This window comes from Sciurus carolinensis, chromosome 16, assembly GCF_902686445.1.
Source record: "Sciurus carolinensis chromosome 16, mSciCar1.2, whole genome shotgun sequence".
NCBI classification, from domain to species: Eukaryota; Metazoa; Chordata; class Mammalia; order Rodentia; family Sciuridae; genus Sciurus; species Sciurus carolinensis.
This window is the reverse complement of record NC_062228.1, coordinates 3,894,343-3,922,246: the sequence shown is the minus strand read 5'-3', so window position 1 is coordinate 3,922,246 and position 27,904 is coordinate 3,894,343. Positions and strand designations below refer to the sequence as shown.

Sequence of the window (27,904 nt, the reverse complement as noted above, 5' to 3'; positions counted from 1 at the left end):
CCGTGGCGACGGGGAAGCGTTAGGCTGCCAACGACGAGGGGTCAGCGGTCTGCGGAGGAGGAAAGCCGGGCCTCTGCGGGGCTGGGCACCGACCGCAGCGTGTTGGTGTTAGAGGCGTGAGCATGCACCCCGAGGCCTCGGAGCCTGCGGAGGACGCGGCGGCCGGGCCGGACCGCGCGCAGGAGCCGGGCGTGGAGGAGTCCGCGGGTGACCACCGGGACGCGGGCCAAGGGGCCCGCAAGGAAGGTGCCGAACGCAGCCCAGGGAGGGCCAGGGGCAGTGGGCCAGCTCCCCGCACCACATGCCCGGTCTGCAGCCCGCGGGAGCCATAATCACAATAATAACGACAACAGTAATAATAATGGCAGCCAACGTTGAAGGGAGGTGCCAAGCTCCGACCCCTCTTGAGCCGGACACCCGCCCTCTGCACCAGGCGCTTCTCCCCGGGTTTCACACAGACGAGGAAGCCAACCTGCTTCAAATGATTGCTTCAAATGGCATTGTGACTCCTGAGCCCAAGCCCTTACCCAGCACACATTCCTCCCTCCCGAGTGTGGTTTTGAATGTATCCCCTTATTGCCGTCACCAGGGTGAAAGGCTCTCTCCCCTTCCAGATGGCAACCCGACATCAGGGTAGCCATTCGGGTAGAATCTGAAGTTTCTCAACCAAAGTTTCCAAGAAAGGGCTTAAAGATAGTCTTTAGCCTCTACCCCACTAGGCTTGGCCCTAGGGGATACCTTTTACCAACTAGATAAACTAGTTGATTGTGTTTCTTTTTCTTTCTTTCTTTTTTTTGGACCCAGTCAGCAAATGCATCGAGTACCAACTTTCCAGGCAAATGCTGTGAGAGGAGCTGTAGGAAATTGGTATTGTTTACTGGACAGTCCAAGGCTTCCCAGTCACTCACATTGCAGCTGCCAGTACCCCAGCTTTGTGGCCTTTGGTCTAGAGCCTATATCACTGACCTTTAGTTAAACAGGGATAATTATACAGGGATACACAGAAATAAATATAATGAAAAGTTTCTGACATATAGCAGGCCACTAATACATGAAAGGCCTTTTTTATCAATCAATTATACATTGAGCACCTATTCCCTATTCCACATACATTGATCTGGTACCTCCATTGTGGGTATTCTGCCCAGTGAGAAATCAGTGTGGTAAGAGTCTCCTCACGCAACAGAACACAGAGTGGCAGCCAACAGCCCTTACAGCACCTGCATTTGAACTGGCCGATTTTTATTGCTGTTTAAAAGAAAGTGTATTTGAATGTGCTCAGGTTCTTTACACCAAAGGAATTCTCACTATTTTTCTTTGTTTTCATGAATTTTTCTGAGAAATTTTTAAAAACACAAAAGAACAGAGAACATTATAACAAATACCCACTATTACCACCAAGAACTGAAAATGATTAACATATTGTCATATTTACCTGCAGTTTTGTTTTTTTTTTTTTTTTTTTGGATGAGGACATACATGTGAAGTCAATGTTCCTTTTTCACCCTCCTTCCTGATCCCATTCCCTTTCTTCCTTGACCAGAATTTTATTTTTTTAATATTTTGTTTTACTTGTAGGTGGACACAATATCTTTATTTTTATGTGGTCCTGAGGATCAAACCCAGGGTCTCACACATGCTAGGCAAGCACTTTACCACTGAGCCACAACCCCAGCCCCATCCAGAATTTTCTACAGCTTCTATCAATTACTTTATACCTGTGTACTTAAACTATGCATATCATTGGTGCACATGTTTTTAATTTATATAAATGGAACCCTGTGCTTTTTATGAAATGCTTTTTTCCCTCCGTCTGTGCTTCTGAGAATAATCGATATTGATTGAGGTAGCTATTGGTGCATTCCTTTCAAAGACGGAAGAGTAACTCAAGATTTTATATAACCAGCCCCTCTGTATAGGTATTTACATTGTTAACAGATTTTGGCTGTTACAAACAAAGCAGAAACAAATATCTTTGTACACATTTCTAAGCACACCTGTACATTTTCTATAGAGAACCAATGTAGAAGTGAAATTTACAAAATATTTACATGTGTTTCAAAAATTGTTGTACATTTGGACATTTTTGGTGTTCTAGACTAAAAGACAATTATTCAAGTTGAAATAGGGGACCTTTTTTTTGTACATTTCCTGAACTTTATCAACTGGATCTCTTTTATTTTTGCAGAAATGAATGACTCTAAGGAACTCTGCATGGGTATTTCTGACACTGCCTATCAAAACCAGCAGAAACAGAGTGGTGATGGAGCATCAGACGGTCAATTAGCACACCGGAGAGAGGACAGGGACGATCAGGGCCCCAGGTATGGGGTTCGCTGCCAGTTAATACACTCCTGCCAAGTACGGTGCATGGTGTGATTACCCCTTATACAGGAGACTGAATGGCCCACCTGGTGCCTAAAAATTATGAGCAGCAGATTCAGGGTGGTACTACTTCTGTGGCACAACTAATAATCCTATGCTGTAGAACTTCAATGTCAGACCTGGAGAGGGAACATCTGTGGGTCTTGATGACACTGTTAAAAGTATTTTATTAGGACATATGTTGCAGTTTTTAAGAATGCTGAAAGTAACAATATTGGATGAGTCCCTGAATCCAGACCAAAAAGAAGAGGAGGGAGCAAAGCAGGGCGGGAGAGGAGGAGGAGGACTTAAGTATCAGGCATACAGGACCTAGGATTACAGGCAGGAATGGATACAGTAAAGAACTATTGGAAAAAATTTACAGCTGATAAATTGAAATTTCTTGTCCATGTTTTTCATTTTAACAGAATGACTAAACATTTCCTGCAGAAACTCTGCAAGCAACACAAGCTTTACATCACCCCAGCATTGAATGATACTCTGTATTTGCACTTTAAAGGTAAGGCCTGGTAGAGGAGATGCCTCATGTCAGGCAAAAAGACTAGCGGTATGGATGATTAGTCGCAGGGATGATGGTCGTTGTGCTCAGACTGTATCTAAGTAGAATTCTCTGAGTTTGGTGCAGATTTCCATGAAAACAAGCAGAAGTCTTCACTGACCAGAGTTCATAAAGGTGGGGCCCCTGGCTGTATGGGCACAAAGGAAATACACAATTGTCTTTCATTTGTGCTTTCTAAGGACTTGATTTTTGAAAAGAGAAAGCCATGGTAAATAATTCAGGCCTGGGAGGAATACTTTGTGAAAGATTGAAGATTGGTGTAGAAAACAAAGACAGAGGATCTTAGGCTGCCTCTCAGAAGGGAGAGGTGTAAGCAGAGCCTCCCAGGGCTCGGGCTTGGTGTCCAGTATCACACCTAAATCTGAGCTCAGGTCCATGGGCAGGGCTCTTCCTAGCAGGGACACAGAGGGTGCAGGCTTCCAGCCAGTGCTGAGTGTGGAGTGGCACCCTGCCCCAGCTCAGTTGGTAAATATTCAGAGAGCCTTCTGTCTGCCGGGGCCCCTACTGAGTGCTGGGGATTCAGAAATATGTATGACAAAGATGGCTCAGGTGTCCGGGGATGCAGAAGCCACTGGGAAGAAGGGGCCAGGCCAGGGAGGCCACCGTGGGCCCAAGCAGCACAAATACTGTGGTTGTTTGGATCGGCTCCTCACTGGTCACCTTGACTCCACTTCTGCTCCCGCCCCCAAAATTCTCCAGCCAGCATCTAAGTGCAGCAGTGGATAAGATGACTTGGGAGGCCAGGTCCCAGGGGACTGTTACTGAAGAGGTGGGAAGAAGATCCAGTAATTTAGGTCAATTAGAAAGAATCAGAGGTAGCAGAACAGAGAGAGAGAGAGGCACCTGCATTAGTTATCTGCTGCGGCATAAAAATCACCCTGACACTTAGCAAATCTGAAAACAAATTCATGGGCTGGGGATGTAGCCCACCGGTACAGTGCTCACCTAGCATGTGTGAGCCCCCATGTTTAGAACTCAGCACTGCAAAAAATAAATGCATTCAAAAATAAAATTGTTAACTCACATTATTTCTGAAACCAGGAACCAAGGAATTGGTTTGTAGGTGGTTCTGCTCAGGGTCACCCAGGAAGGTTGTGGCAAAGCTGGTAGCCAGGCCTCAATTGTCTATAGGACCGTGTTGAGGCTACAGAACCCCATCCTGGCTCTGAGCCTCAGGCCCTCCCTAGCTTTTAGGGAGACCTCAATTCCTCACCCCAGGGCCTCTGGACAGCAGCTGGCCTCCCCAAGAGGGCACAATCCTGGGATGTAAGCCCCAGGTCTGGATGGTGCCACATCATCACTTCTGTGGTGCTGAACTGGTGTCAGTGCCCACACCCCCCCTCTTAGTGCACCATAACACAGGGTGTGAATGCTAGGAGGTGGCGATCCATGGCCCACGGCATGCAGAGTGGTCCAGAGGGCCTCAGGAGAAGCTGGAAGTGGCAGGCAGGGCCACCAGGTCAGACCTCAGACTGGTCAGGACTTAGAGGACTGATGATGGGACTTGGCAATTAGGAGGTCACTGGGGCCCTTGTCAGCTGGTGGTAGAGATGGAAGAATGAAGGTAACAGGAGTGAATTGGACACTGGCCTGAAGGGCAAGGACGCCTTTCCCCGTGATGGGAGGGAAATAGAGTCAGAGCTAGAGAGCGGGCAAGAGAGAAGACAGATGTCTGTTTCCCTGATCTCACATTGGGCTCATAAAACTGAAAAATAGAACCCAGGCTACTCGACTGAATGGCCTGCCCATAGCTCTTCTCCACGGGCGTCCCTCTTCCTTCCTTGACCCACCTTCCTCTGTGCTGGTCCATTTTCAGGGTGAGTTCACCCCGACCCCAGCCACTGCAGCGACGAGGGGAAGGTAGCTGGTGCAATACTAGGCTCCACAAGCACTGGGCTCTTCCCACCAGGTTGGCAATTCTAGGAGAAAGACCACCTCTGTTCAGGGAAGCCAGAAAAACTCCCCAGGATTCATAAAGGTGGCCCCACTTGGCTAAGTGTGACCAGCTCCAAATGAATGACTGTGACTCTGATCAACTACCTAGGGAGCCATTGGGTAGTATTAGCAGTGCGATGGGTCCTCCTCCTAGGAAAGCCGGTACTAGAGGAAGGAGGTTGAATGCTACGTAGGGAGATGTCTCGGTCCCTCAGGGCCACTGTGGAGGCTGGAAGTCCAAGATCAAGGCTCTGGCAGATTTGAAGTCTTCTGGTGAGGGCCGCTTCCTGGTTCATAGATGGTGCTTCTGTCAGTGTGCTCACACGGTGGAAGGCGTGAGGAAGTTCTCCCGGGCCTCTGCTGTGATGATGCTGATCCCACTCCTGAGGGCTCGACCCCAAGACTCCTGTCCTCTCATAAGCCCCACCTCCCAACAGTACCATCACAGAGGTCGGGGGTCCAGCATATGACTTTTTTCTTTTTCTTTTCTTTTATTTATTATTATTATTATCATTATTATCATTATTATTATTAGTTCTAGGAATTGAACCCAGGGGCATTTAACCCCTGAGCCACATCCCCAGCCCTTTTTTATTTTGTGTTTTTTATTTTTTATTTTGAGACAGGGTCTCACTAAGTTGCTTATGGCCTCTCTAAGTTGCTGAGGTTGGCTTGGAATTTGAAATCCTCCTGCCCCAGCCTCCCGAGTCACTGGGATTACAGGCATGCACCCTTGCACCTGCCAACATATGGCTTTGGAAGGGGCAGGTGCCTGGGTGTGCAGGAGCTTAATGCAGCCCGTCCCCCGTCAGCAGGGTTCGCCCGTATCGAGAACCTGCAGGAATACACGGGACTGCGCTGTCTCTGGCTGGAGTGCAATGGGATCCAGAAGATCGAGAACCTGGAGGCCCAGACGGAGCTGCGTTGCCTCTTCTTGCAAGTGAACTTACTTCATAAAATCGAGAACCTAGAACCTCTGCAGAAGCTGGATGCCCTTAACCTGAGCAACAATTACATCAAGACCATCGAGAACCTCTGTAAGCATCAGCAAGCAACCCCCTCCCTCACAAGCCCTCCACTCCCCTGGGACGCTCTGACTCTGTCATGGGAGGAGTGTTTCATGCCCCTTGCTCACTTCTGCTGACCTCCCTTGCAGCCTGCCTCCCCGTGCTCAACACACTGCAGATGGCCCACAACCACCTGGAGACCGTGGAGGACATTCAACACCTGAGGGACTGTGCGAAGCTTTGCGTCCTTGACCTTTCCCACAATAAACTGAAGGACCCAGAGATCCTGAGCATCCTGGAGAGCATGCCTGATTTGGTAAAAACAAAACAGGATGAAAGCAACCTGCAGTGCTGTATGTTCTTTAAATGCCAGATCCCCTGTCCTCTCCCCACCCCTTTCCTGACTCCCATTCTTGGTTCTTCACACTTTTCCTCTTTGTGTTTTTAGCTGGAATACTTAAATGCCTAGTGGCATATTATTTTACCCATGATATTTCAGTGTGTTTCTCTGACAGGGACTTGTGAAAAGCATAATCACCACACTACTATTATACTTAAAATATTATGAGAGCTACACGTAGTACCCAGTCCATGTTCAGTATTCCCCATTTGTCTCAAAAATATGTTCTGGTGGTTGGTCATTCAAACCCAAACCAGATTCAGACATTATCTTTGGGTTATTTGATCTCTTTTACTCTATGACAGTTCTCCTTCCCTGTTTTCCCCCCATTCCATTAATTTGCCAAAGAAATTGTGTTCTTTGCCTGGCAGTCTCGCACTTTCTGATTGCATCCTCATGGTGTCGTTGATGCTTCTACAAAGACCTTTCACTCACCAGCAGTGGGTCAGTCATACAGAAAAGGTCAGGATAAATGTTTGGATCTTTCCTTTTATGTAACAAATTTCAGCAAAATCAGTTGAGACCTTTGCAATCTCTCGTGGTCACACTGAAGGCCTTTCCTTCTTCAGCTCATGGATTTGTAGGTGTAGTATTGGATGTGATTTAACCTTTGCTCTCACTTAATTTTTGGATCCAAGTTTCCCAGCCTTCAGCCTTGAGAGATCCTCCAGTGGGTCCCTGTGTCCTTTTGACCTGGCCCCAGTTGCCTTTGACAGTTGCCTAAGTGTCAAGTGCACTGTGTTGAGTGTGATCACCCACATGCAAAACCCTGGAGTCCACTGTTGACTGCTTAGGGCAAGAAGTGGGGGGAAGGAGAAAACCTGTGGGACTGGCTGGGGCCGAGTGGCGGAGCGCTTGCCTCGCATGTGTGAGGCACTGAGTCCACTGGACTGCTTAGGGCAAGAAGTGGGGGGAAGGAGAAAACCTGTGGGATTGGCTGGGGCCGAGTGGCGGAGCGCTTGCCTCGCATGTGTGAGGCACTGAGTTTGATTCTCAGCACTGCATGGAAATAAATGAGTAAAGGTCCATCAACAACTAAAATATAGATATTAAAAAGAGAAAGAAACACTGTAAGCACATCCTAGTTCAGGGCCACCTGCAGAGTGGACTCTAGGACTAGCCTTACGCTGCCAGTATATGGTGAGAAAGCTGTATTATAATGTTCTTTCCCCTCAGTGTGTGCTGCACTTTGGATCTGGAATGTCCCCAAAGGCCCCCGTGTTGAAGAACTGGTTCCAGCTGAGGGTACTCTTGGGAGACAGTAGACCCTTTAGGAGGGGGCCTGGTGAGAGGAAGTCGGGTCCTTGGGGGCGAGTTTCGAGGGATCAGGGACCTGGCCCTCTCTCTGCTCCCCGGAGGCCCTGCCACGAGTAGCACCCTGTACTCCCTCTGATGCACTGCGCTGCCACAGACCCAGGACCCAGGGCCACGCAGCTGCCCGAACCCCCGAAAACAGAGCCCTGCAAGCCACCCCTCCTCCAAGTTGTTACCGTAGGTATTTTGTCGCAGAGGCAGAAGGCTGACTCACCCAGGCTGCCACAATGAGTACACAGACAGGGTGGCTTACACAACAGAGATGTATCTTCTCAAAATCCCAAAGACTAGAAATCCAAGATGAAGGGTTGACTTTATTCTGCACCTGTGCTGGGCTTGCAGATGGCCACTCCTCCCTGTGTCTGCACGTGGCCTTCCCTCTGCTGTGTGCTGTCTTTCCTGGTCTCTCCTTACAAGGATGCCCGTCGGGTTGGCTCAGGGCCCACCCTCAGGGCCTCATTTTAACTTCATTGCATTTTTAATAATCTTATCTCCAAAGCAGTCACATCCTGAGGTTCCGCATCAGGACTCTGCAAAGAGAATTTGAGGGAAGGGATACATTTCAGCCCATAACAAAAGCCATCGCCTCACAGCTGTTTTGTAATTGCTTTACATCCCACCCCACGATGTGCCCATTCATTGCCTGTCCCTGGCTATGGCTCCTGTCACTGCACCCATGAAGGGCAAGTCCCTTGACAATATGGCAAAGCTAGTGAAGAAGCTCCAAGAATGAAGTTTGGCCACAGCTGAAGGAGCTGGTTTGTAACATAGAACCACTCCAGATGTGAAAGGTGTCAGATGAGTTTAGGCAAACAGATGTTGAAATGGTCCACCCGCATCTCACCTTCACCGTTATTGCCTGAGCTCCAGCTGAAGGGAGGTGAGAGCGTTTGAAGACGGAGCAAGATATACCCGCTGGCCTGGCTGGACCGTCTTCTTTCCTCTGCGAGCCTGTGAGAGAGGGTCCCCTGGTGGCGGTGCTCCCAGAGGGCCAGGGCAGCGTCCGCCTCCCCCAGTGGCTGCCTCTTGTCCAGCTGCTGTGGATGTTTTCCCAGAGCAGGTCCTGGCTGCAAGGCAGAGAGAATCAGTCGGTCCGAGGTGCATTCCAGTGAGAGACTGGGTAGCAAAGTTGATGTGATCGCCACACTTGGAAAGGGCCCCAGGAAATGCTTTCCCTGGATGGACAGTGAGGTCTAGGCTCTGGAGGTAGAAGAACGGGCTGCTCAGTGACCTGGACCTATCTGATGGCACAAAAGCAACAAAACCTTCCGGTGTCACCCACCAGTGCCCCAGGATGTGGCCTGAACTTCTGATTTGCTCAAGAAAATAGATTTAACTGAGTATTCTTTTTTTTTTTTTTTTTTTTTTGGGGGTGCTGGGGTTCGAACCCAGGGTCTATGTGCTTACAAGGCAAGCACTCTACCGACTGAGCTATCTCCCCAGCCCCTGAGTATTCTTAAGGCACAGCACATATAATCATATCTTTTAAAAATATTCAGTTTGGTTTGGTTTGTTTGCTTTACAGCGCGTGCTGAATTTGATGGGAAACCCAGTTATCAGGCACATTCCTAATTATCGAAAGACAGTCACGGTTCGCCTGAAGCACCTGACCTACCTGGATGACAGACCAGTTTTCCCAAAGGACAGGTAAGAAGAGAGAAGCCTTTGGGAAGCCTTGAAATATTTAATTGTTGAGTGCCCCAGAGATGAAGACTTTAAAATCTCTCATATAATGTCTTTGAGCATTTTCATTGATTGTTAAATACTCCTTAGACAGGTCTAATGGTGACATACTCCCTGTAATCGGAATTGAGCACTTATTCATGGATTCTTATATTCCTTGAAAGAATGCCCTTTGTAGACCAGTTGCTTGCCTCATTGCTCAGACCTCCTTGGTTATAGTTTGGATGGAATTTTAATACTATCACTGAATCTTTTAAAAATTTTCTGTGGTGCTGGGACAGCATCCAGGGCCTTGCCCATGCTAGGCAAGCCCCCGCCACCAAGCTGCAGCCCAGCCCCGATCCCTGAATTAAAGCATGTGGTGCGACACTTAAAAAGCTCTTGCAAAATAGTTTGTTTCCCAGGAAGTTGATACCAGTTTACAACCTCCCCAGAGGTAGCCATGGGAAAGCAATCTTTGCCCAGCCCTTGATGCACGACAATGGTGATTTGCAGTTTTGAATTTATGTTCTTGGGTGACTGGTGAAGTTGGTGGTTCTCCACCTTCATGGGACATTCATACTCCCCACCATGAGCAGTGGGTTCATGCCTTCTTCCCTGTCTCCGTTGGAAGTGGTTTTCTAATTAGGTTGTGAGAGCTCTTTTTTCCGTATATGTAGGGAGTCTTGTGCCCTGGGCTGCTATGTTTATTGTCAATACTTTTACCTGTGGGTTTTTGTTTGTTTGTTATTATTTTAGTACCAGGGATTGAACTCAGGGGTGCTTAACCACTGAACTACATCCCCAACCCTTTTTATATTTTGTTTTGAGACGGGGTCTCGCTAAGTTGCTCAGGGCTTCACTAAGTTACTGAGGCTGGCCTTGAACTTGTGATCTTCCTGCCTCAACCTCCCAAACCATTAGAATTATAGGCAGGCACCATCACTCCCAGCTTACCTGTGTTTTTAATTAACCTTGTGATTTAGGTCACTAGTAATTCTAACTTAGAACAAAATATTAATATGGGCAGTTTGAGGAGAAGTACAATCTGAATTTTGAATTATACAACTTTTAAAAAGAAATGTAGTGTCATGTTTCTGAACTCACAAATTTAAATCAAACAAATAGTTCAAGTAGAAGTTAGAGCCTCTACTCTAACCTGCTTCTGGCAAGTTCTTCAAGGTTGACCCAGTTCCCTGGGCTCTAGGGCCTCTCTGGAATGAGAGGAGCCAGCAGGCAGCCAGCAGTTCTATGTCCGTAGTGGGCTTACCAGCCTCTCTGAGCCTCCTCCTTGGGCCTCCCAATTCCTCACCTTATCCTGGGGGTCGTGACATCCACCACAGGGGCCCTGTGAGTACCTGAGTCACAGGCGGGACTCTGACCAAGGACTAGACTTCCTAGGAGGGGTGAGCCCACTGGAGCCCCAGGTGAGGGGCACGGGTTGGCAATCCCATCTCCTGCCTGAGCTGCCTCCTGCATGTAGGGCCAGCGTCCAGTCAGGTCTCTGTGCCCACCTCCTGGGCACTGAGGATGCTGGGTCTTCTTTTGTGTATTTAGCGACAGTTGCTGTGAATTCTTTAGGAAAATGTCTTTTCAGTTTCTTTGCTCATTTTTAGGTTGACAGAGAGATTGAGTGGGAAGTACAGGTGCCACATGCCGCCCCACCCTCGCCACGTGCCCCCTCCCACCCATGCTTGCCCTGTCATGGGCATTTTGATTGGTCGGTGCATTCATTGCAACTGATGAACCCAAGTGGGCACATTGCTGCGCCTGGACTCCAGGGTTTGCTTAGGGTTCCCTCCTGGTGTTGCGTACTCTGGGCTTGGACAAATGTGCCACGTCTTGTGTCCCTGTCATTGTGTCAGGCCCGAACCCCCCCATGTACCTGCTCCTCCTGCCTCTCCACTCCTGTCCCTGGTGGCCACTGGTCCTTTCACTGTCCCCAGTTTTGCCTCCTCTGAATATCACTGGAGTCGGAATTGTTCAGCAGGTAACCTTGGGGACTGACTTCTTTCACTTAGCAGTGGTGTGTGTGTGTGTGATAGCACTGGGGATTGAATCCAGAGATGCTCTGCTACTGAGCTATATCCCAGTCCTTTTTAGTTCTTATTTTGAGACAGGATCTCACAAAGTTGCTAAGACTGGTCTCAAATTTGTGATCCTCCTGCCTCAGCCCCCCAAGTGTCTGGGATCACAGGTGTGGCCACCATGCCCAGCTCATTTAGCAATGGATGTAAGCTGCTTCCATGCCTTTTTGTGTCTTGATAACTTATTTCTTTTTGTCTTTGAGTAACAGTCTGTTGTCCAGATGTACCAGAACTTGTCCATTCACTTATTGAAGGACATTGAGGCTACTTCAAATTTTTGCCCACTAGAATAAAATTGCCATAAACATTCATATGCAAGTTTTTGTGTGGCTATAAGCTTCAACTCATTTGTCTCATATCCCTTTGTTTTGATTTTGAAGAAGACGAACAGGTCGGGTCAGATAGTATGTGTTTGGAATTAACCTTTAACCCGCAAGACTTCAGCCCTCCCGTTTCTCTTCCGCTCTGTGTCCTGGCACAGGGCTTGTGCCGAGGCCTGGGCCCGGGGAGGGCACGCAGCTGAGAAGGAGGAGAGGCAGCTGTGGGAGAGCAGAGAGCAGAAGAAGATTGCAGACAGCCTGGAGGCCTTGGCAATGATCAAGCGGCGGGCTGAGGAGAGGAGAAGAGAGAAAGAAGGTCAGGAGAGAGGGATGCTCTCCGGACAGGGCACCGCATCCCGCGCGTGATTTAGATGGGGCAAGTCGGGACCCTCCAACTCAGACCTTAGTCTCTGGGGTTTGTAGCCATTACTCATGTGCCTGTAGGTCCGCCTGCTGGGGTCTCACCCTCCTGCCAGGCAGAACTCAACAATCATGTGTGGTTTCAAACCATTTTTATTGATTAAAACACAACTTGTTAAAATAGTCTCAGATTTTCAAAATAAAGGATTAGTCTTCTATGGACACTGTGGAGTGGGAGGAAATGACATGTCTCCACCCGTAGGAGAGGAGGTAGCTAGTGGGCACATGCGAAGGAGCAGGCTTTCCCAGAACAACCTGCCCTCTGACTCCAGGGGGCTGTCTTACCATTCATCTGGTCCCCACACTGAGCTGGAGCTGGGACAGATTCTGGAACAACTGACTGACATCAGGTGACAATCCCAGTGCAGGTGACAGTCGCAGGTCTCAACTTTGTCACCTGCACTTCTGACCTACCAGCTATGACTTCGGGCTCCCCCCTCCTCCATCTGTGGGTTCAGTGGCTTGCTGCAATGGCTCAAAGACCCTGGAAACGCTGTTCACACCTTCCGGTTTATGGCACTAATGAAGCCTGTGATAGGGACACTGTTGAACAGCAGTGGAGGAGGCTCAGGGCAAGGCGTGCGTGAAGGGGCGTGTGCTTCTGCAGTGCACCACCCCGACATCCTGTCCCCAGGGACCCAGAAGCTCCCTGAACCCTGCAGCTCAGGGGCTCCCAGCGTCCTCTCCACACAGGCATGATCTGTCTCCCCTCTGCAGAGAAGGGGTGGGTGGGGCCGGACTTTCCCAGCCCAGTCTTTCTGGTGACCAGCCCCCATCTGGGAGCCACCAAGAGTCACTTCCTCAGAACAGAAGACCTCCTATTAAAGTCACAAAGGTCTCCGAAGCTCTGGGTCAAGGTCTGGGGTCAAAGACCACACATCAGAGCCAAAGTTTCTCCTAGCTCTCCTACAGACGGCAGCTAAATGTATGTCTTTCTTACAAATTCAAAGGCACCACAACAAATCAGCAGAAAATTAGGGGCCAGCACAAATTTGTCCTTATTAGGGTTCAAGTCAGAAGTCTGAGTGGGCTAAAATCAGGGGGCCCCAGGATGATGTCCCTCTGGAGGCTCCAGCTTCGGCGTCAGACGCGAGCATCTTTAGGGCCACCATTCTGTCATAAACCAATAGCACAGAATGAACGCTGATTCCGTTCTGAGTTCATATCAGAGCAGGAGCAAGCAACGAGGCTTTACAAAGGCCCTGGCTCAGCCCCCAGCGTCCACGTAGGCTCTCGGTGGCACTAGACACAGTTGGAGAGTCATGACAATTTTGGGTTTTTTTTTTTTTTTAATTGTTAAAATGGGCCTTTAGGACAGAAGCCGCACTTGGAAGGTCCCCATGATTCTTAAGAGCACCCAACACCTCCCTGGGGCTCATGCTCCAGAGGTCCCAGACCCCTTTGTCCCCCAGGTGCTTCTAAGTCTACCTCTTCCGTCCCTGTTTAGGGGAGAAGCCACCTGCAAACAGCGGGGACGGGCAGGAGGAAGCTCCTCTGGACAGAGAAACGCGGCAGAAGATGGAGTTATTTGTGGAAGAAAGCTTCGAGGCCAAGGATGAGCTGTTCCCAGAGAAGACAAGTGGAGGGGAGGAGCCGCCTCCAGAGGTTAACAGGGACACGGAAGAGGAGGAAGAAGCAGGGAGCCTTCCTGCGCAGGCCCCGGCGCCCCTGGGAGCCGCCAGGGGAGGTAAGGCGGGCCTGGCGGCCTCTGCAGGCGGGGTGTGAGCGTCTCCTCCACTGCTGCCTCTGGAAGGCAGAGGCGCAGCATTGCGCTTTCTAGAACAGTGGCACTGGATCGAAGTGCAGCGGGGCCCTAGCACATTTTCCAGTAGGCACATTAAAAAAGGCCAAAGGAAGGAAGCGGTGAAACCATTAGCGATATGTTCTATTTAGTCCACTATGTCTGGAACATGATGGTTTCAGCTGAAATCAATATAAAGGTATCAGTGAGATACCTTTATATTGACTGTCTACATAGTCTTTTGGACTAAGTCATCAGAACCCAGTGTGTAGCTGACACTGCACATCTCGACGGGAGTGCTGAGTTTTCAGTGGCTCGAGGGAATGGGGTCCGCCCAGAACAGGCACATCATTTTATCCTGCTTCCCCCTTAAATTTTCAATGGATGTTAATTAAAAGTAAAGCAGCAACATAAAACTAAAACTCACCTGGCCACAGCCTGAGTACTCGTAGCCTTATGTGCTGTGGCCATGTCACATGGGTCCCGCCCAGGACGGTCCCACCCAGACTCCCCAGGGCCCCTCAGGATGAGCCGGCCCTGGCAGCTCCCAGTCTGCAGAGCTGGGGTAGGTGGGCAGCAGCCCCAAGCAGGACTTGAGGGCTTTGTGGGGAGTTTGGCTTGTCTAGCCCAGAAGGAGGGTCCCCTGCTGTGTAACAGTTCCAGAGGTGACCCTGTTCTCAGGATCAAGGAGAAGAGTCACAGGAGCAAGGGCCACAGGCAGGTGCCAGGACCAGATAAGCCACCTTTCACACTAAGGGGCTTGGGCAGAGCAGACCTTCGTCAGCGAAACTCCGCCCGGCCTTACCACCCTGCCCCCCAGCCTCAGCTCTCTCCCCTCAATTTGGACTTACTAGTCTGGAACTGTCCCATAGCCCAGGGACAGAACACATGTGGGAAGCTCAAGGACAAGGGGACCGTGTCATGTGGGGGAGAGCTGGGGTGACGGGCCATCCCACAGGAGTCCCGGGGGGCTGCTGCTTCTGAAGCTGGGTCTCCGGGGTTTCCCAGGGTCTCTGAGCCGGTGAAGCGCTAAGAAGGGAAGGAAGAGAGGCCGTGGCAGATCAGCCGCGGAGACCCAGCTCCAGGTGCAGGAGGAGAGACTCTCGCTCTGGCGCTGAGCGGCCAGCGTGGAGCCGAATCTGCTCTCCTGGGCCCCTCGCCCCTTGTCAGGGGCTGGCCCCTCTCTGCTGGGACGGACAGTGCAGCTCACATATCTGCCCCAGAAACATGCCTCATTTTGAAACATTGTGACCTGACCATCCCTGGGCTTCTGTATGAAATTCCTACCTAACAAGGTAGTATCCTTCCCAAAGTTTTCCACACAGAGATTTTTCTAGGCTTTATCATTTAAGGTGCAGTATTTCTGTTTTAAGCACGTGGGACGATGCTTACCCTCTGTGACATGGGTTCGGCAGGCCAGGATAGAAAGGTTCCCTGCATGATGCTCCCTCCCCTGGGAGGAGTCACTTGCCTGGCCTGGCAGAGGAGGATCGCAGGGCCCAGAGGAGGAAGGGCCATGCAGCTCCACAGTCCAGGCAGCTGGCAGTTAAGTGGGAGTCCTTGACCCGCACAGCTGGACGGGCTCTACTCCCCTGGGGCGTCCCTGGTCTTGTGCATCTGTCGCGCTGCCTTTCCAGGCTTCTGCTCCTTCTGCATCATGTCCCAGCTGGTCCTTGCATCTCACTGACTTGTCCCAAAGACAGCAGCACACTGTCCTTCCTCAGCTAGGGGACGTGACCCTGGCTGTGGCTGTGGATTCCTGCGGCTATGGCCCAGGGGTTGGCCCCTTGCACCCGAGGTTTTCTCTCCCTCTCCCTTCACTGGTACTTGGCGGTCTGACCGCGGTGCATGAACTAAGCCCGGCGCTCAAGGCTGCACCCCTTCTTCCCCAGAGCCAGACTCCCAGGTGGCAGAGACTGCAGGTATGCTGGTGACGGAACTCATCGGGACTGAAGCTTCAGAAACCACAAACCCAGAGGCCCAGGAGAAGTTCTTCATCGATGTACGTGGAGTGCTTCACCTTGGACAGCTGGGTGGTCGCACAGTTGGTAAAGCAGGGGTGAGGCCCAGGTAGGGTCCTCGCAACTCAGTGTGGTCCTTGGGTAGCAGGTGCAGCCTCGCCAGAAACTCAGAACCAGGCCCCAGCCAGACCTGCCTAGACTGTGGTTTCAGTAAGCCTGCCACCAGGGATGCACGCCCCAGCACTCAGGCTGGGGACGCGGGGCCCAGGCCCCTGAGTCTGTTTGTTCCCACCAAAGGGGTCACACTGCAAAGCAGGGTGTTCAGCTAGCCCTGGAGTTAGGGCCTCCCTCCTCCTGTTCATGCCCAGAGAGCCACTCCTGCTGTCACTGGCTAGTCACTAAGCCTGTTTCCTGTTGGCTTGTCACTGTCCCCTTGGGCTGGTGTGTCACCTGGCATGTCACCCCCCTGAAGCTCCTCCCATGCGGTTGACATGAAAGGGTACCATGGGAACTTACACTGCCACGTGCCCAGGAACTGATGGGGCAAGAGCCAGGAGGTGTCTAAGCCCCCAGCCACGGACGGTGGTGCCACAGCTTGCCGGAGACCCCTAATTTGGCCGGCCCCTGACCACTTCCTAGTGATGCTTCTTGTGCCCGAATTTCAAAATTTCATGACTCAATAAGAGTTAAATGAATCATGGTCAATATTCTTAGTGAGCTTCTAGTTTTTGGACCTATATATAAGAAAAAAGTTGGACAGTTTCTAAATCTGACAGCTGACAGTATGCAGAACTACAACGTTAGTAGCCAAGTCCAGTTAGTTCTTACTCTATGCACGGTATGGGTCAAAGCATGATTTGTTTCAATTGATTAATCCTTCCAGTTACTCTAAAAGGTATGCACTATCATCACCCCAAGTTTACAGATGAGAAAATTGAGAAATAGAGAGGTTAAGCCACTTGCCCAAAGCCACACAGCTAGGAACTGTGGAGTGGGACACTAACCCAGGCATCCAACTACACACTTGCTTCCTCCTCCACATGCAGGCTGGTTGCTGTGAATGAAGATCCCAAACACAAATGCACACGCACACACATACACAGTCCCACCAGTTTCAGGGAGGTGCTTGCATGCCGTACTGGGCTCAAGGACTAATTTCTGCAGAGGTACTTTTGACTTGGGTTCCATTGTCCCCTGAGAAGATGTGGACATTCTTTAAACATGTGGTGTGCAAAGTCTGACTTTTGTGATGAGATCCCGGCACCTGCAGTGGCCCTGATGACTTGGAGAGCGTCTGGGCTTGCTCCTGGGAGCTGGGAACCGCTCAGTCCTCGTCTGCACGTGGCTTGTCAGAAGCAAGGCCTCATTTACACCTGTCTGCATTTGTCTTGCCGTTGGGAATGCTGGGAGTGTGTGCCTCCCAGGTGACAGGTGGCCCTTGGCTTTTTCAGGACCTACCTGATCTGGAAGACGTGGAGGACTCGGGCGTGTCTCGGGAAGACCAGGACAAGGTTGTCAGTACACTTCTCCACAGTCACACCGAGTTTCACTTTTGTGCTTGCCATTCACACGGCACGTTTTGTCTTTTGAAAGTGAAGTGTGCTCATGATGAAGCTCTGGGCACCCATACTGTCACCTTGGTGAGGGAAACGCAGCAGCTGTTCTCGCTCAGTTTTCTTTAATTACCAGCCATGGTATATTTTATCGCCGTTGGTGGTAACCGCATTGTGCCAGGAGCACTTTCCTGTCCCTGGGTGCATTCCCGCCTCATGAGCCTCCCTGACAGCAGCAGCAGATGGTGGGAGGGGTGGGGGCCAGCGGATGAGGCACCCTGGGTAATTCTCCCAGACCGGCCCCACCCTCCTCCCTGGGGCATTATTTGGAGTCCATGGGTGCCAGGCCTGGACCCTGAGGGAGCGGGAGGCATCAGAGGTCATGCTGCATGAGCTCGTTGCCATCAAAGGAAACAGGAGTGTGCGGCTGCAGTTACCACTGGGTGCGGACGGGAGGAGTGAAGTCCCGGACACTAGTGGACAAGGCCAGCATGAGGCTTTCACAGAGGGGCCACCTGGTGGGAATGCAGTGTGCAGGCCGAGCAGAGGGCTGGACGGGAGGGAGCACTGGCCACAGCACTCGGCAGGAGCTGCTGGCCAGGAGGGTCCACCCGAGGCCTCCGTGTTCCCGTGGGTCTTCCTGCACCACGGCAACCGCCCCTGCCACTTCACTGTGGAGTGACGAGCGTGGAAGCAGGTGTTGAGACACCCTTCTCTCAATAGGGAAGGTGCTCTCTCAAGGTCGAGGTCATCTCGAGCTTGGGCGACGACAGCAACCCTGACCTGGACGACGTGTCTCCAGGGCTGGAGTGCAGGCCCACAGACGCCCTGCCACGTGTATTTGCAGTCTCTGAGGATGCCTCAGAAAAGGCTGAGGTGCCTTTTGCAAACATATTTAAGGAAGAAGCGACAAGGGACTCAGGAATCCCAAGTCAAGACATCAAGGCCCCACGGGTGCTCATTCAGGAGATGCACGACCCTGAGTCCTCGGTCCAACCCCCTGTGCTCTCCTGCAGAGATGCTGCACCTACTCCTCCCAGCAACAGTGGGGACAACCATCTCCCTGCAGCCCTCCCACCAGGTAAGGTCCCTGGGTCACAGGGGCCAGAGCTCTGTGGGGAATGTAGAGCCCATGCTGGGTGGGCCCAGGGAGCTCACCCTAGGAATCCCAGGTTCCTGGAAAGGGCCAAGAGGACAGACCAGGAGGCCTCTGTGGATCACATCCCTGTTTGACTGAAGCTTCTGCTGGTGGGCGCCAACTGGTTAGGCCCCCCATTCTTGGGTGGTGACCTTATGTGCCACCTGTCACCAGGCCCTGTGGGCATGCAGGGCTTAGCAGTGGGGGTTCTGCAGGGCTGGGAGGCCAAGGACCCCATCCCACCTTTCCTGAGCAAGGCGTTTGGAGGGGCTGTGGAGCTGGCTTGGATGGGCAGGTCTGGGCTGGCGTGAAGGTGTGCCTGCCGCAGGGACTGGGGAAGGAGGCCTCGGCGGGAGTGTGGGGCCCAGGGAGGAGGGGCGGGCTCCATTCCAACCCCTGCTGGCCTTCTCTCTAAAGCAGACTGGACTGGGAAGAATGAAGCACAGACCGAGGAGTCCAGTGGGGGGACAGGCCGGGAGGACATTGAATTTGGTTTGGACTAAATCCAAGGCGGCCCCTCTACCATCAGACTCCCGGGGACTGGGAGCAGGCACGGTCAGCCCTCCACCCAAGTGCTACCGTGGGGCCCCGCCGTGACACGGGCTCCTGGCCTCCACACCATGCCTCGAGCATGCAATGGTCATTTCTCCTGTTACCTGTGGTATGAATTGCGTGATTACAAGGGTCTAGTTTGCATAATAAATGTTTTAGCATCTGTGCAAATCCAGAGGCGACTGGTATTTGCAAGTTACAGGCGATTCCTTTTGGTTCACCAGAAACAAAGACCCTCCCAAGTGTGACGAGAGGCAGGGCCAGAGCCTGGTGCCACACTGTCCACTGGGTTTCCCACAGCACAGGGAGCAGGGCTTTGGCGTCACATCAGGAGCCACCCAGGGGAGCACCATCCACGCGGCAGTGTTCAGTGGACGGGTTTATTCAGTCCCTGAGCTTGTAACCAAGGCACCTCCCAGGGAGGCTGCTCACAAAGCCTCCCCCACAGCAGCCTCGCCCCACCCCGCCACACAAGAGGAAGGGTGCTGCTGCCCTTTCCATGGAAACGGGAAACAAGGAGACAAGCCGGTCTCTGACAGCCTGCTGGTACTCAGGACGGGACTGCCAGCTCCCTCCCTTGGGCCTCCGGAAGGATCTGTGGGCTGCTTGGTCACCCACTCCTTCAACCTGGTTCTACTTCAGCACTGGGTCTCCCCCGGCCACAGGCCCTTCAGGAGCGGGAAGCTCCCGGCCGTGGAGGTGCAGCTGACCCGGGTGCAGGGAGAAGCCTCGCCTGTGCCTCAGAAACCCATTCGTGGCTTCTTCCTGTGGGGCCGTGAGCCAGTCAGGGCAGGTGTGTGCTGCTGGGAGGCGGGTGTTGGGCTATGTCCTGGGGTGTCCTTTGGAAGTGGGAGCTTGGCCATGTAGCTGCGGAGGGTTTGCCGCCGCTCTGAGGGGATGCCTTGGGGCCACAGCTCCTGGCTCAGCTCCTGGGAGTGCGGGGTCCCTGTGGGGTGAGGCCTGGCCTCTGAGGATGTCTGGTTTGGGCTGCGAGGGGGGCTGCTGGCATCTGGGAGGTCCAAGCCGCTGGTGAGTGAGGAGAACGTGTTAGAGAGCTGGCTCCGGCGTTTGGGCCGCCTGGCCCGTCCCTCAGGCCCAGAGGTCCTGCCCTGCCGCTTCTCCCACCAAGCAGCCCCCTGGCCTTCCCAGGCAGCCCCCAAACGCTCAGTGAGCTCATCCTGTGGGCCTGACTCGGGTGCAGGGGGCGGCTCTGCCCTGGGTGGTGAGCCCAGGTCCCTCCGCTGCAGGAGCCGCTCTTCGGCCATGGCTGCCCGGAGGCCCTGTGGCACTCTCCCTTCATCTTTTTGTGGCTCCATGCGGCCTACCAGGCGGCGGTGGGAGAAGGTGGGTGCAACCCACACAGCAGGAGCAGGGGGCACCTCCAGCAGGGCCTCCAGCCAGCGGCTGCAGCGGGTGATGGCCTGGGAAGTCCAGGAGGGTGTGGGAGGCTTGGGAGTTGGGTCCTGGGGGGATGCTGTGGCCTCAGGTGCAGGGCAGGTGGGCCTGGGGTCACCAGGAGGCTCGGGGTCTCGGTGGAGGCGGAAGGGCTGGAAGAAGACGTCTCCAGCCTCGGAGAGTTGGAAGACCAACAGGACTGGCACAGAAGCACAGTGTGTGACAGTGGCGGCCAGACCTGCAGGAGGAGGACCATGACCTTCCAGCCCTGGCAGGAATCTCCACTGCCCCCAAGCCAGTTGCCCACCCAGCGCACCTATGGTTGGAGCTTTGAGACGCTCCTGCAACTGCCCCTGGCTCTTGGGTTCCAGGAGGGGAAATGCGGAGAGAGAACTGGTCCTGGAGGGAAGAGACTGGGGGGGTCCTGCCAGCCGGGGTGTGGAGGACCCCGCTCCTGGAGGAGGCACAGACAGCTGAGGCCCCCAGCCCCCAGCCCCGTGCATCTTCCCAACCCCTCCCACCCCTCCAGGCCTCACCTGTGAGGTGCAGCAGCTGCAGCTGCCCCCCCTGGCCTCCCAGGAGCAAGGGTTGCGGGCAGCCAGGGCCGGGTGGAGGCAGCAGGCGGGTCAGCAGGGGCGGGGAAGGGAGGCCGTGGTCCCACTTCAGCACCGGCACCAGGGGCAGGCGCTCGTCCATCAGGTAGAGCGAGAGCTGCGGGCAGAGGGAGCGGAGGTGGTGACGGCCGACACCTGGAGGCGGTGGTCGGGGGCCCTGTCCAGGCCCAGCTGGCTCTCGGATGCGTGCAAACCCCCAGGGCCAGCAGCACGCTCTGAGCAGCCCTCAGGAGCCCCTTGAGTTTGCCTGCCAGCCCTGAAGTTCCTGAACGAGCAGTGCTGTCGCCAGTCTCCCTGGACAGAACGATGGCACAACGGGCAGGCCCTTCTCAGGAGAGGCCCAGTCCCCTCAGAAGCCCACCTGGCCTTCTGACCTGAATCTGTGCTAGACACAGCTGACCCTGGAGTCCTGGGTGAGGGGACAGGCAGGCAGAGGGCAGGTCTTCAGGCAGCCTCAGACCTCTGCCCTGGCCCCACGCCACTCCTCCCTTGGACGTGCCAGGACCATGAGGCTGTCCCCACCTGCCACGTGTGCAGGCTGTCTAGGCCAGACTCGGTCCTCGGGTTCCGTGACTCTGGGTGGACAGGGCTCTAGGGAACACTGAAACATGGCACGAGGCTGGGGGCTACTCACCTGGGTACAGACGAGATGGAGGGTGGGAGGAAGGCAGCCAGAGTTGGCCTGCCCCAGGTACTGGGTGACCAGGACACGTTCTCCTTTCTGACAGGAGGCCTCTGCTCCCCCACGGAAAAGCAGCAGTCCGCAGCCTGGTGGGCCCTGGGGAGCAGAGTGGGTCAGCTTCCTCCAGGTCCAGGGAGGAACACCAGCCTCCCCCGCTGCTTCTTAAGCCACTGGGGAGTCTCCGACTCGGTCCCCCATACCTGAGTGTCCACTATCTTCACCCCAGTGCGGTCACCCACAGTTAGCACCCGAGGGTGGGCAGTGAAGTCGGCCCAGCGCCAGGGAGAAGGGTCCCGGAACACAAGCGTCTCGGAGTCCTTGTAGACCTGCTGCAGCCTTGGGGAGATGGCAAGCTGTGGGAGGGTGTCTGGGGGTCTGGTGGAGCAGGCCTTGGGTCAGACCACGCTGACTAGGGAGTGGTGGCCGTGGGTCTGCTTGCTGGGAGGAGTGTCACATGGGGAAGGCATTACCCGTCCTCAGGGGTCCACAGACAGACGGCTCCAGAACGGCTACAGATGGCCAGCTCCCCGGGCAGGTGAGGGCTGTGGGCACAGTGTATGAACGTCAGGGACCCGGCCTTTCCCCCAGGCTCATCCTGCCAATAGCCAACTCGCCCTCACCTGAGACTGATCCCCGTGGCCCCCTTCTCGACCTGCAGCACCTGCAGGGGCGTCGGTGGTTCCTGCTTACTGACCTTCCACACGGCACAGTGGTAGTCGGAGCGGACGGCCAGCAGAGCTGGGGGGGGGACGGAGAGGTCAGGTTCGGGCTTGAGCAGTGGCTCAGAAAGGGAGGGAGGTGCCCAAAGGCCTTACTTTCTCCCTGGACAGTGCAGGTCACCACCTGCCGGACAGGTCCCTGTAGCTGGATGCACCCAGGGTCCCCAAGGACCCGAGGATTGCCACCTGACGTCAGACTGACCTCCTGGAAACCTGAGTCTTGGCTAAGGATCAGCATGAGCTCTGGTCACCGCAATCCCACCAGCTCCTCAACCTTGTCCGAGACCACACATCCTTCACCACAGGGGCAGGGGTGGCTGGGATCTCCCACCCAGCAAAAAGGATACACAGCTTGTCCAGGGCACCTCCTGCAGGGTAGACCATCTGGCCCACCCGCGCTGTCCTTCCAGGCACCCAGGCCAAGGCGCCCCCGGTGAAGGCCTCGTCCAGGAGTAGCCGCTCCCAGCGCAGGGTCAGCTCCTCATGCAGCAGCTTGCCCAGGAGGCTGGAAACCGACCTGTTCAGCACTGGGCCCCCGAGGATGGAGAAGCGGCGCTGCCGATGGCTGATGCATGCCCAGGGACACCTGGGGACAGCAGAGGATCATGATGGGGCCGAGTGGGGGAGGACCGGGGACTCCAGGCAGAGCACACAGTTCCACCTAGAATTTTTCTTTGGGAAACCACCCACGCTGTTCCCATGACTGAGGTGCAGTCACGTGGCCTGACCTGCGTGAGTACTTCACTGTCCCACACAGTGACTGGTTCACAGGTGGGCGTGAGACCCGGCCAAGTCACCAAAGTCCTCTGGTGCCTCAGGAAGGACACTGACTCTTTGGATTCATAAGCCATCATACTGCCACTTGAAAACAGTCTTTCTAGAAGTAAGCCAGGCAGAGGGGCGCAGGTGGGACAACACAGAGGCCAGCCCTATCCACTCGGCACCTGGACGCAGCCGTGCCCGAGGCCCGTGGACCTGAACCCCCTTTCCTCAGGCTAGCTGGAGCTGGAGCACTCCCTGGGGCAGGGGAAGAACTGCGAGGGAACCACTCCCTTCACATGCCCATCACCAGACAGGCCTACCCATCATGCTTTCTCACTAGCCACTTGCCCCCAGGGCTGGTGTCCACCAAGGTCCTGCAGCAGCCTCTTCACGCTGACCACTGTCATCTTCTTGGAGCGGCTCTGCATGGAAAGGCCTGTAAGCTTACTTGGGATTCAGAGCGAGGTGGGGTAGGGCGCCCTCCCCAGGCTGGAGGGGGTTACTCACGCGGGCGCCCTCCAGTTTGAAATTTTCCAGCATCAGCTTCCCCAGTGGTGCAAAGGCTATGTCCCCATGATCCCACAGGAACCGGCTGAGCTGGGGAAGGAGGGGCCAGGTCACGATGCACAGCCCCAGGCCATGAAGCTCTACCTGCTGGGGCACCACGCACCTGCTCAGTAACATCCAGCACCACCTGGGGCTGTCTCCGGTAGTGGTAACCTCCTCGGAAAAGGAGGTCCTGGGCAGTCACACCAGGGTCCCAGGGATCTGAGGGAAGAGTCGGGTAGGGAAAGGACTGGGAAGGCACCAAGGGGGCCCAGCCCCAGAGAGGGAGACCATCGGCGGGGCAGGGAAGGCCTAGGCACAAAGAGGTGGAGCTGAGCAGTGACTGGAGGGACAGCCCAGAGGAGAGGACCCCTTACCAGGAGCAGGAGGCAGCAGAGGCAGGGGCCCAGGCACCACAGGCTCCCACAGCAGGTTCGTGGCCAAGTGCAGTACGGCATCCTGGAGGGGACACACCACAGTGGCACCTGAGGGTGCACCTCGGGCCAGCACTGTGCCAGTGCGTCTCAACTCAGTCTCCACCACCACCCACAAAGGTGGCACGAGTGTCGCCATTTTCCCGATGTGGCAACTGAGGCACAGGGCGACTGTCACGTGCCCTCGGTGAGAGTCAGCACAGGGAAGAGCTGGGACTGTCCCCAGGCTCTAATCTCCACTGGCACTGGCTCTCAAGGGAGTCCCCTGTGCCACTACTCAGGCACTCACTCTGGAAGCCTGGCAGGCCACTCCATCTCTGCTGCTGGGCTGTCCCCACCTCACTGTCTCTCTTTGCTCATCTTCTTGCCTCTGCCTGGCACGTCCTTCCTGAGGCACCAGCGGAAGTCCGGGGAGAGCTGCCCACCCCGTCCAGCACCCCTTTGGTTTTGCTCGGAGCTGTGACGACAGCGTGGTCCTCCTGTCTGAGGCTCTTTTCACCCAGCCTCAGTCCCGTGAGGGCGGGGAGGGTCTGACCTAGTCATGCGGGGCTTCTAAGGCTTCAGAAAAGCCCCGGCCGTCAGGGCGGGTTTTTTTTTTTATTTTGTTTTGTTTTTATTATATGTTTTAGGTTTTAGTTGTAGGTGGACACAATACCTTTATTTTATTTTTACGTGGTGCTGAGGATTGAACCCAGGGCCTGATGCGTGCTAAGCGAGTGCGCTACCACTGAGCCACAACCCCAGCTCCACTGGCTGTCTGACACAAAAAAGAATCAAAGTTTGGAGGGAGGAGAGCAGAGAAAGGGGGCCAATGGCTCCTGCTGAGTAAACCCATCACCCCAGAGGAGGGTGTCCTGCCTGGTCTTAGCAGGCCTGTGTTGGTGCCACCCCACTCGACCTGTGTCAGTGGGTGTGAATACCAACGAGAGGGCCAAGGAAGGGGCCCGCCCACAGCCATCAGCACCCTACTTCCAGTCTCACCTTGGCATCCTGGGGCTGGGACTCTGGCAGTGTCAGGGCATCTCTCCAGCTGCACATGAAGGACAGGTCAGGGGCATCGCTTGTACCAAGGGGGCCAGCCGTAAACAACGAGGGACAGAGGGAGCTGGGGAAGTCCATCCTGAAAAACAAGCACTTCATGTCATACTGCCTTCTCCAGAAAGGGTTTCCTGGGTTCCTGGGGAGAGCAAAAGTGCCCCAAAGAAGTTGCTTTCTTTGAGGAAGCAGATGGGAGAGGCCACAGGAAAACCACCTGCCTTCCACGAGGAAGGGGGTGGTGACAGGCAAGGTGCGACCTCAGTGATGGTCAGCAGGGAAAACCTCCTGAGGAGCACACATGGAACCTGGGAAGACAGCCAGGTACACACCTGGGAAGAGGCTGCAGGTACAACAACTGGCAGGTGCGAAAGCCCTGGGGCAGGACAGTGAGAACCGAAAATTCGGAGAAGGAGCATGAAGGGGGATGTAGGCAGGCAGGTGGTGAGGAATCTGCTTCCGCCATGGCCCTGATGCACTGTAATAGACATCCGTAGACCATACTCCCCAGACTAAGCTCCAGCGCCTCCCAAACCAGGGACTGAGTGTCATTAATCTCTTCCCACCACCAAGCATGATGCGTCTCAGAAAATGCACTGGGTTGGATAAAAATAAGTGTACATCAAGGGGATCTGATCACCACAGTCCTCTGTAAGTACCGGCAGCCCCTCCATTCCTCTTTTATTACCAAAACAGCAGCACTAAGTGCCAGCATGTTAGACACAGGACTAAGTGTGTTATTCTCCTACTGCCCCTGCTGTGGAATTCAGGAAACCAAGGAGGAGGGAAAAGCATCCAAAAGCAAACACTAGCAACAGTCTGAATAGGCATAACTCTTTCCCTGCGGAAGCCCTGCCCGTGTTATCAGCTTACTCTGTAGCTCTGGACACCCACGGACCCTCGCACTGCTGCGGTGATCTCAGGAATGGATCCTGCTCCTCAGGCCTCACTGCAGCATAGCCCTGTGTCCCTCTCCGTGGCCAGCTGGGAGCTCTCTTGAGAGCAGGGCAGTACCTGACTCACTGAGTCCTAGGGGCATGGCTGCTGCTACCGGTTTCCTTTCCCTACGGAGCGGGGGGGGACAGGTGAGCCGGTGGAACGCACAGGGAGGTGACGAGGGAGTCCTTGTGAAGAACAGCCTGAGGGACCGACAGCACCATTCCCGATACGCGGGAAGCCACGCCAGGAAGGTGCCGGCAGACCTGGCACCTTCTCAGCCTCTCACCACGCTGCTTCCCCACAGGGCCTCTCCACTAGGGAGGAGGCCCCGGCCCTCCCCCTGCTCCTGCGAAGTCCTCCAGCCCCCGCACTGAGGCTGGACGTCTAGGAAGCCGCTGCGCGACTCGGAAGCGCGAGCAGCGCCCGCGGAAGGCCCCCTGCAGCCCGCGCGGGACGGCAATCGGCGGGCACAGCACGTGCGCTCCAGGCGAGCCCAGGCTGCGTGCACCGGAGCGGAGCCCCGGGCCCGAAACGCGGCTGCGCGCACTTACGCGGCCGGCCTGGGGTGCCTGTCTGGGAAGGCGACCCGCGCGACGCCCGCCGGGCTGTGGCGCCACGAGCGAGCGCGAAAACGGCCCCACGCCGCAGACCGCAGAGGAACCGCCCGGGCACAGCAGCCCCCAGCTTTCCGACCGGCCGGAAGTGCTCCCTGAGGCAGGAAGTCCCGCCCCCGCCGGACCTCGCGCGCGCCCTCGAGCGCCGCCTCCCGGGCGGAGGGGAGATGCGCGTGGAGGCGGCGCGTGGGCGGTTGAATTAAACCCGCAGCCCGCGCGCCGGCGGCCGGGCTGACTTCGGAATCCCCCCTGACTTCGCCAGCTTTCTATCGCACAGCGGGTTGTGAGGGTTAACGTGATCCACAAACACGGAGCACCCACTCACCCAGGCACTGTACTGTCAGTGGGTACCCGACGCGCTGGCTTTACAAATGGAGGGGCAAAAGCCCCGGGAGTGGGCGACGCTGTGCCAGGGGCAGCCCGGCAGGGGGCGCTTCAGGCCGCGGTTCTCAAACGTGAGCGTCTGAAGCCTGGAAGGTTCCCAAGTGATGCCGATGCTGTTTGAGGGCCACGCTTTAAAAATCAGTGTCCAATCACAAATCTGACCATCTCCCTGGCTTAGTAGTTTTCTAACGTAAACGTGCATCAGAGTCACTTGCAGCGCCAGTGAAAACTGTGTTGATTCAGTAAGTCTGGAATGCAATAAGTTCTCAAGGTGAGGCTGATGTTGCTGGTCCAGGTACCACAGTTTGAGAAACATGACTTTAAAGGCTCGACTTGAAGATTCTCAACTTCATCTATATGGTTTCTATCTGGGAGGTCCTTGGAATCCGATGGTCCTAGGATAAGCACTGCACAAGAGATTATCCTAAACAGCAGTCCTGGTACAGGAGGGAGCCCCCGAAAGTTTAAACAAGTTCAGCAGCAAGTAAGGATGAAATGGTGCAGGAGAGGGGCTTTGTTTCTTCATTGAGTGCTGGCCTAACCTGTTTGTGTTCTGTTTGTGAAAATTCAGTGAATAATCTGTGCATTTTTCCATAGATATCTTATATTTCCATAAAAAGTCTTTTTGAAAGAGAAAAGAAAACACTGATGGCCATGATGCCTTATCTCATCAAGATTTGAACTCTTGGTCACCATGACCTTCTTAGTTATCTAAGAAACAGAAGATTCTTCCTCTGAATTCTCTC

The 27,904-nt window shown here is 54.4% G+C and overlaps 2 protein-coding genes across 11 annotated transcripts; one reads left to right on the top strand and one right to left on the bottom strand.

Annotated features, from left to right (window-relative positions):
* The first annotated feature begins 19 nt into the window (after positions 1 to 19).
* Dnaaf1 (dynein axonemal assembly factor 1) lies at positions 20 to 19,203 on the top strand. 5 transcript variants are annotated; one of them, XM_047529717.1, is made up of 12 exons: positions 20 to 246; positions 2,189 to 2,324; positions 2,793 to 2,884; positions 5,695 to 5,916; positions 6,036 to 6,202; positions 9,126 to 9,247; positions 11,831 to 11,985; positions 13,537 to 13,776; positions 15,723 to 15,832; positions 17,243 to 17,302; positions 18,068 to 18,425; positions 18,900 to 19,203. In XM_047529717.1, exons 1-12 carry the CDS (start codon positions 123 to 125, stop codon positions 18,983 to 18,985), a joined length of 1,872 nt encoding a protein of 623 aa, XP_047385673.1. In that variant the 5' UTR covers positions 20 to 122; the 3' UTR covers positions 18,986 to 19,203. The 5 variants fall into 5 exon arrangements, with proteins under 5 accessions (XP_047385673.1, XP_047385670.1, XP_047385671.1 ...); XM_047529714.1 differs by having other exon boundaries at positions 17,243 to 17,305; XM_047529715.1 differs by having other exon boundaries at positions 5,692 to 5,916.
* Taf1c (TATA-box binding protein associated factor, RNA polymerase I subunit C) lies at positions 18,259 to 26,857 on the bottom strand. Of its 6 annotated transcripts, none has more exons than XM_047529707.1 (15): positions 26,712 to 26,857; positions 25,168 to 25,306; positions 24,130 to 24,211; positions 23,877 to 23,974; positions 23,714 to 23,803; positions 23,555 to 23,628; positions 22,792 to 23,030; positions 22,541 to 22,657; positions 22,346 to 22,463; positions 22,196 to 22,267; positions 21,926 to 22,100; positions 21,678 to 21,821; positions 20,966 to 21,140; positions 20,746 to 20,883; positions 18,261 to 20,667 (listed from the first exon to the last, which is right to left on the bottom strand). In XM_047529707.1, exons 2-15 carry the CDS (start codon positions 25,303 to 25,305, stop codon positions 19,775 to 19,777), a joined length of 2,553 nt encoding a protein of 850 aa, XP_047385663.1. In that variant the 5' UTR covers position 25,306; positions 26,712 to 26,857; the 3' UTR covers positions 18,261 to 19,774. The 6 variants fall into 6 exon arrangements, with proteins under 6 accessions (XP_047385665.1, XP_047385666.1, XP_047385667.1 ...); XM_047529708.1 differs by having other exon boundaries at positions 18,263 to 20,667; positions 21,926 to 22,061; XM_047529709.1 differs by lacking the exons at positions 23,877 to 23,974; positions 26,712 to 26,857 and having other exon boundaries at positions 18,259 to 20,667; positions 23,714 to 23,860.
* Between the last annotated feature and the right edge of the window lie 1,047 nt (positions 26,858 to 27,904).

What these genes read in the sequence shown, in the direction of transcription:
- Taf1c (XM_047529707.1), bottom strand. Translation starts at nt 25,305, where the DNA reads ATGGACTTCCCCAGCTCCCTCTGTCCCTCGTTGTTTACGGCTGGCCCC. An exon ending in TGAAGATAGTGGACACTCAG is followed by an intron (nt 21,822 to 21,925) that starts GTATGGGGGACC and finishes TCTGCTCCCCAG; the next exon opens with GGCCCACCAGGCTGCGGACT. An exon ending in TCCATCTCGTCTGTACCCAG is followed by an intron (nt 21,141 to 21,677) that starts GTGAGTAGCCCC and finishes CTCTGCCCGCAG; the next exon opens with CTCTCGCTCTACCTGATGGA.
- Dnaaf1 (XM_047529713.1), top strand. Translation starts at nt 123, where the DNA reads ATGCACCCCGAGGCCTCGGAGCCTGCGGAGGACGCGGCGGCCGGGCCG. An exon ending in TCTGTATTTGCACTTTAAAG is followed by an intron (nt 2,885 to 5,691) that starts GTAAGGCCTGGT and finishes GTCCCCCGTCAG; the next exon opens with CAGGGTTCGCCCGTATCGAG. An exon ending in GGGAAGACCAGGACAAGGTT is followed by an intron (nt 17,306 to 18,067) that starts GTCAGTACACTT and finishes TTCTCTCAATAG; the next exon opens with GGAAGGTGCTCTCTCAAGGT.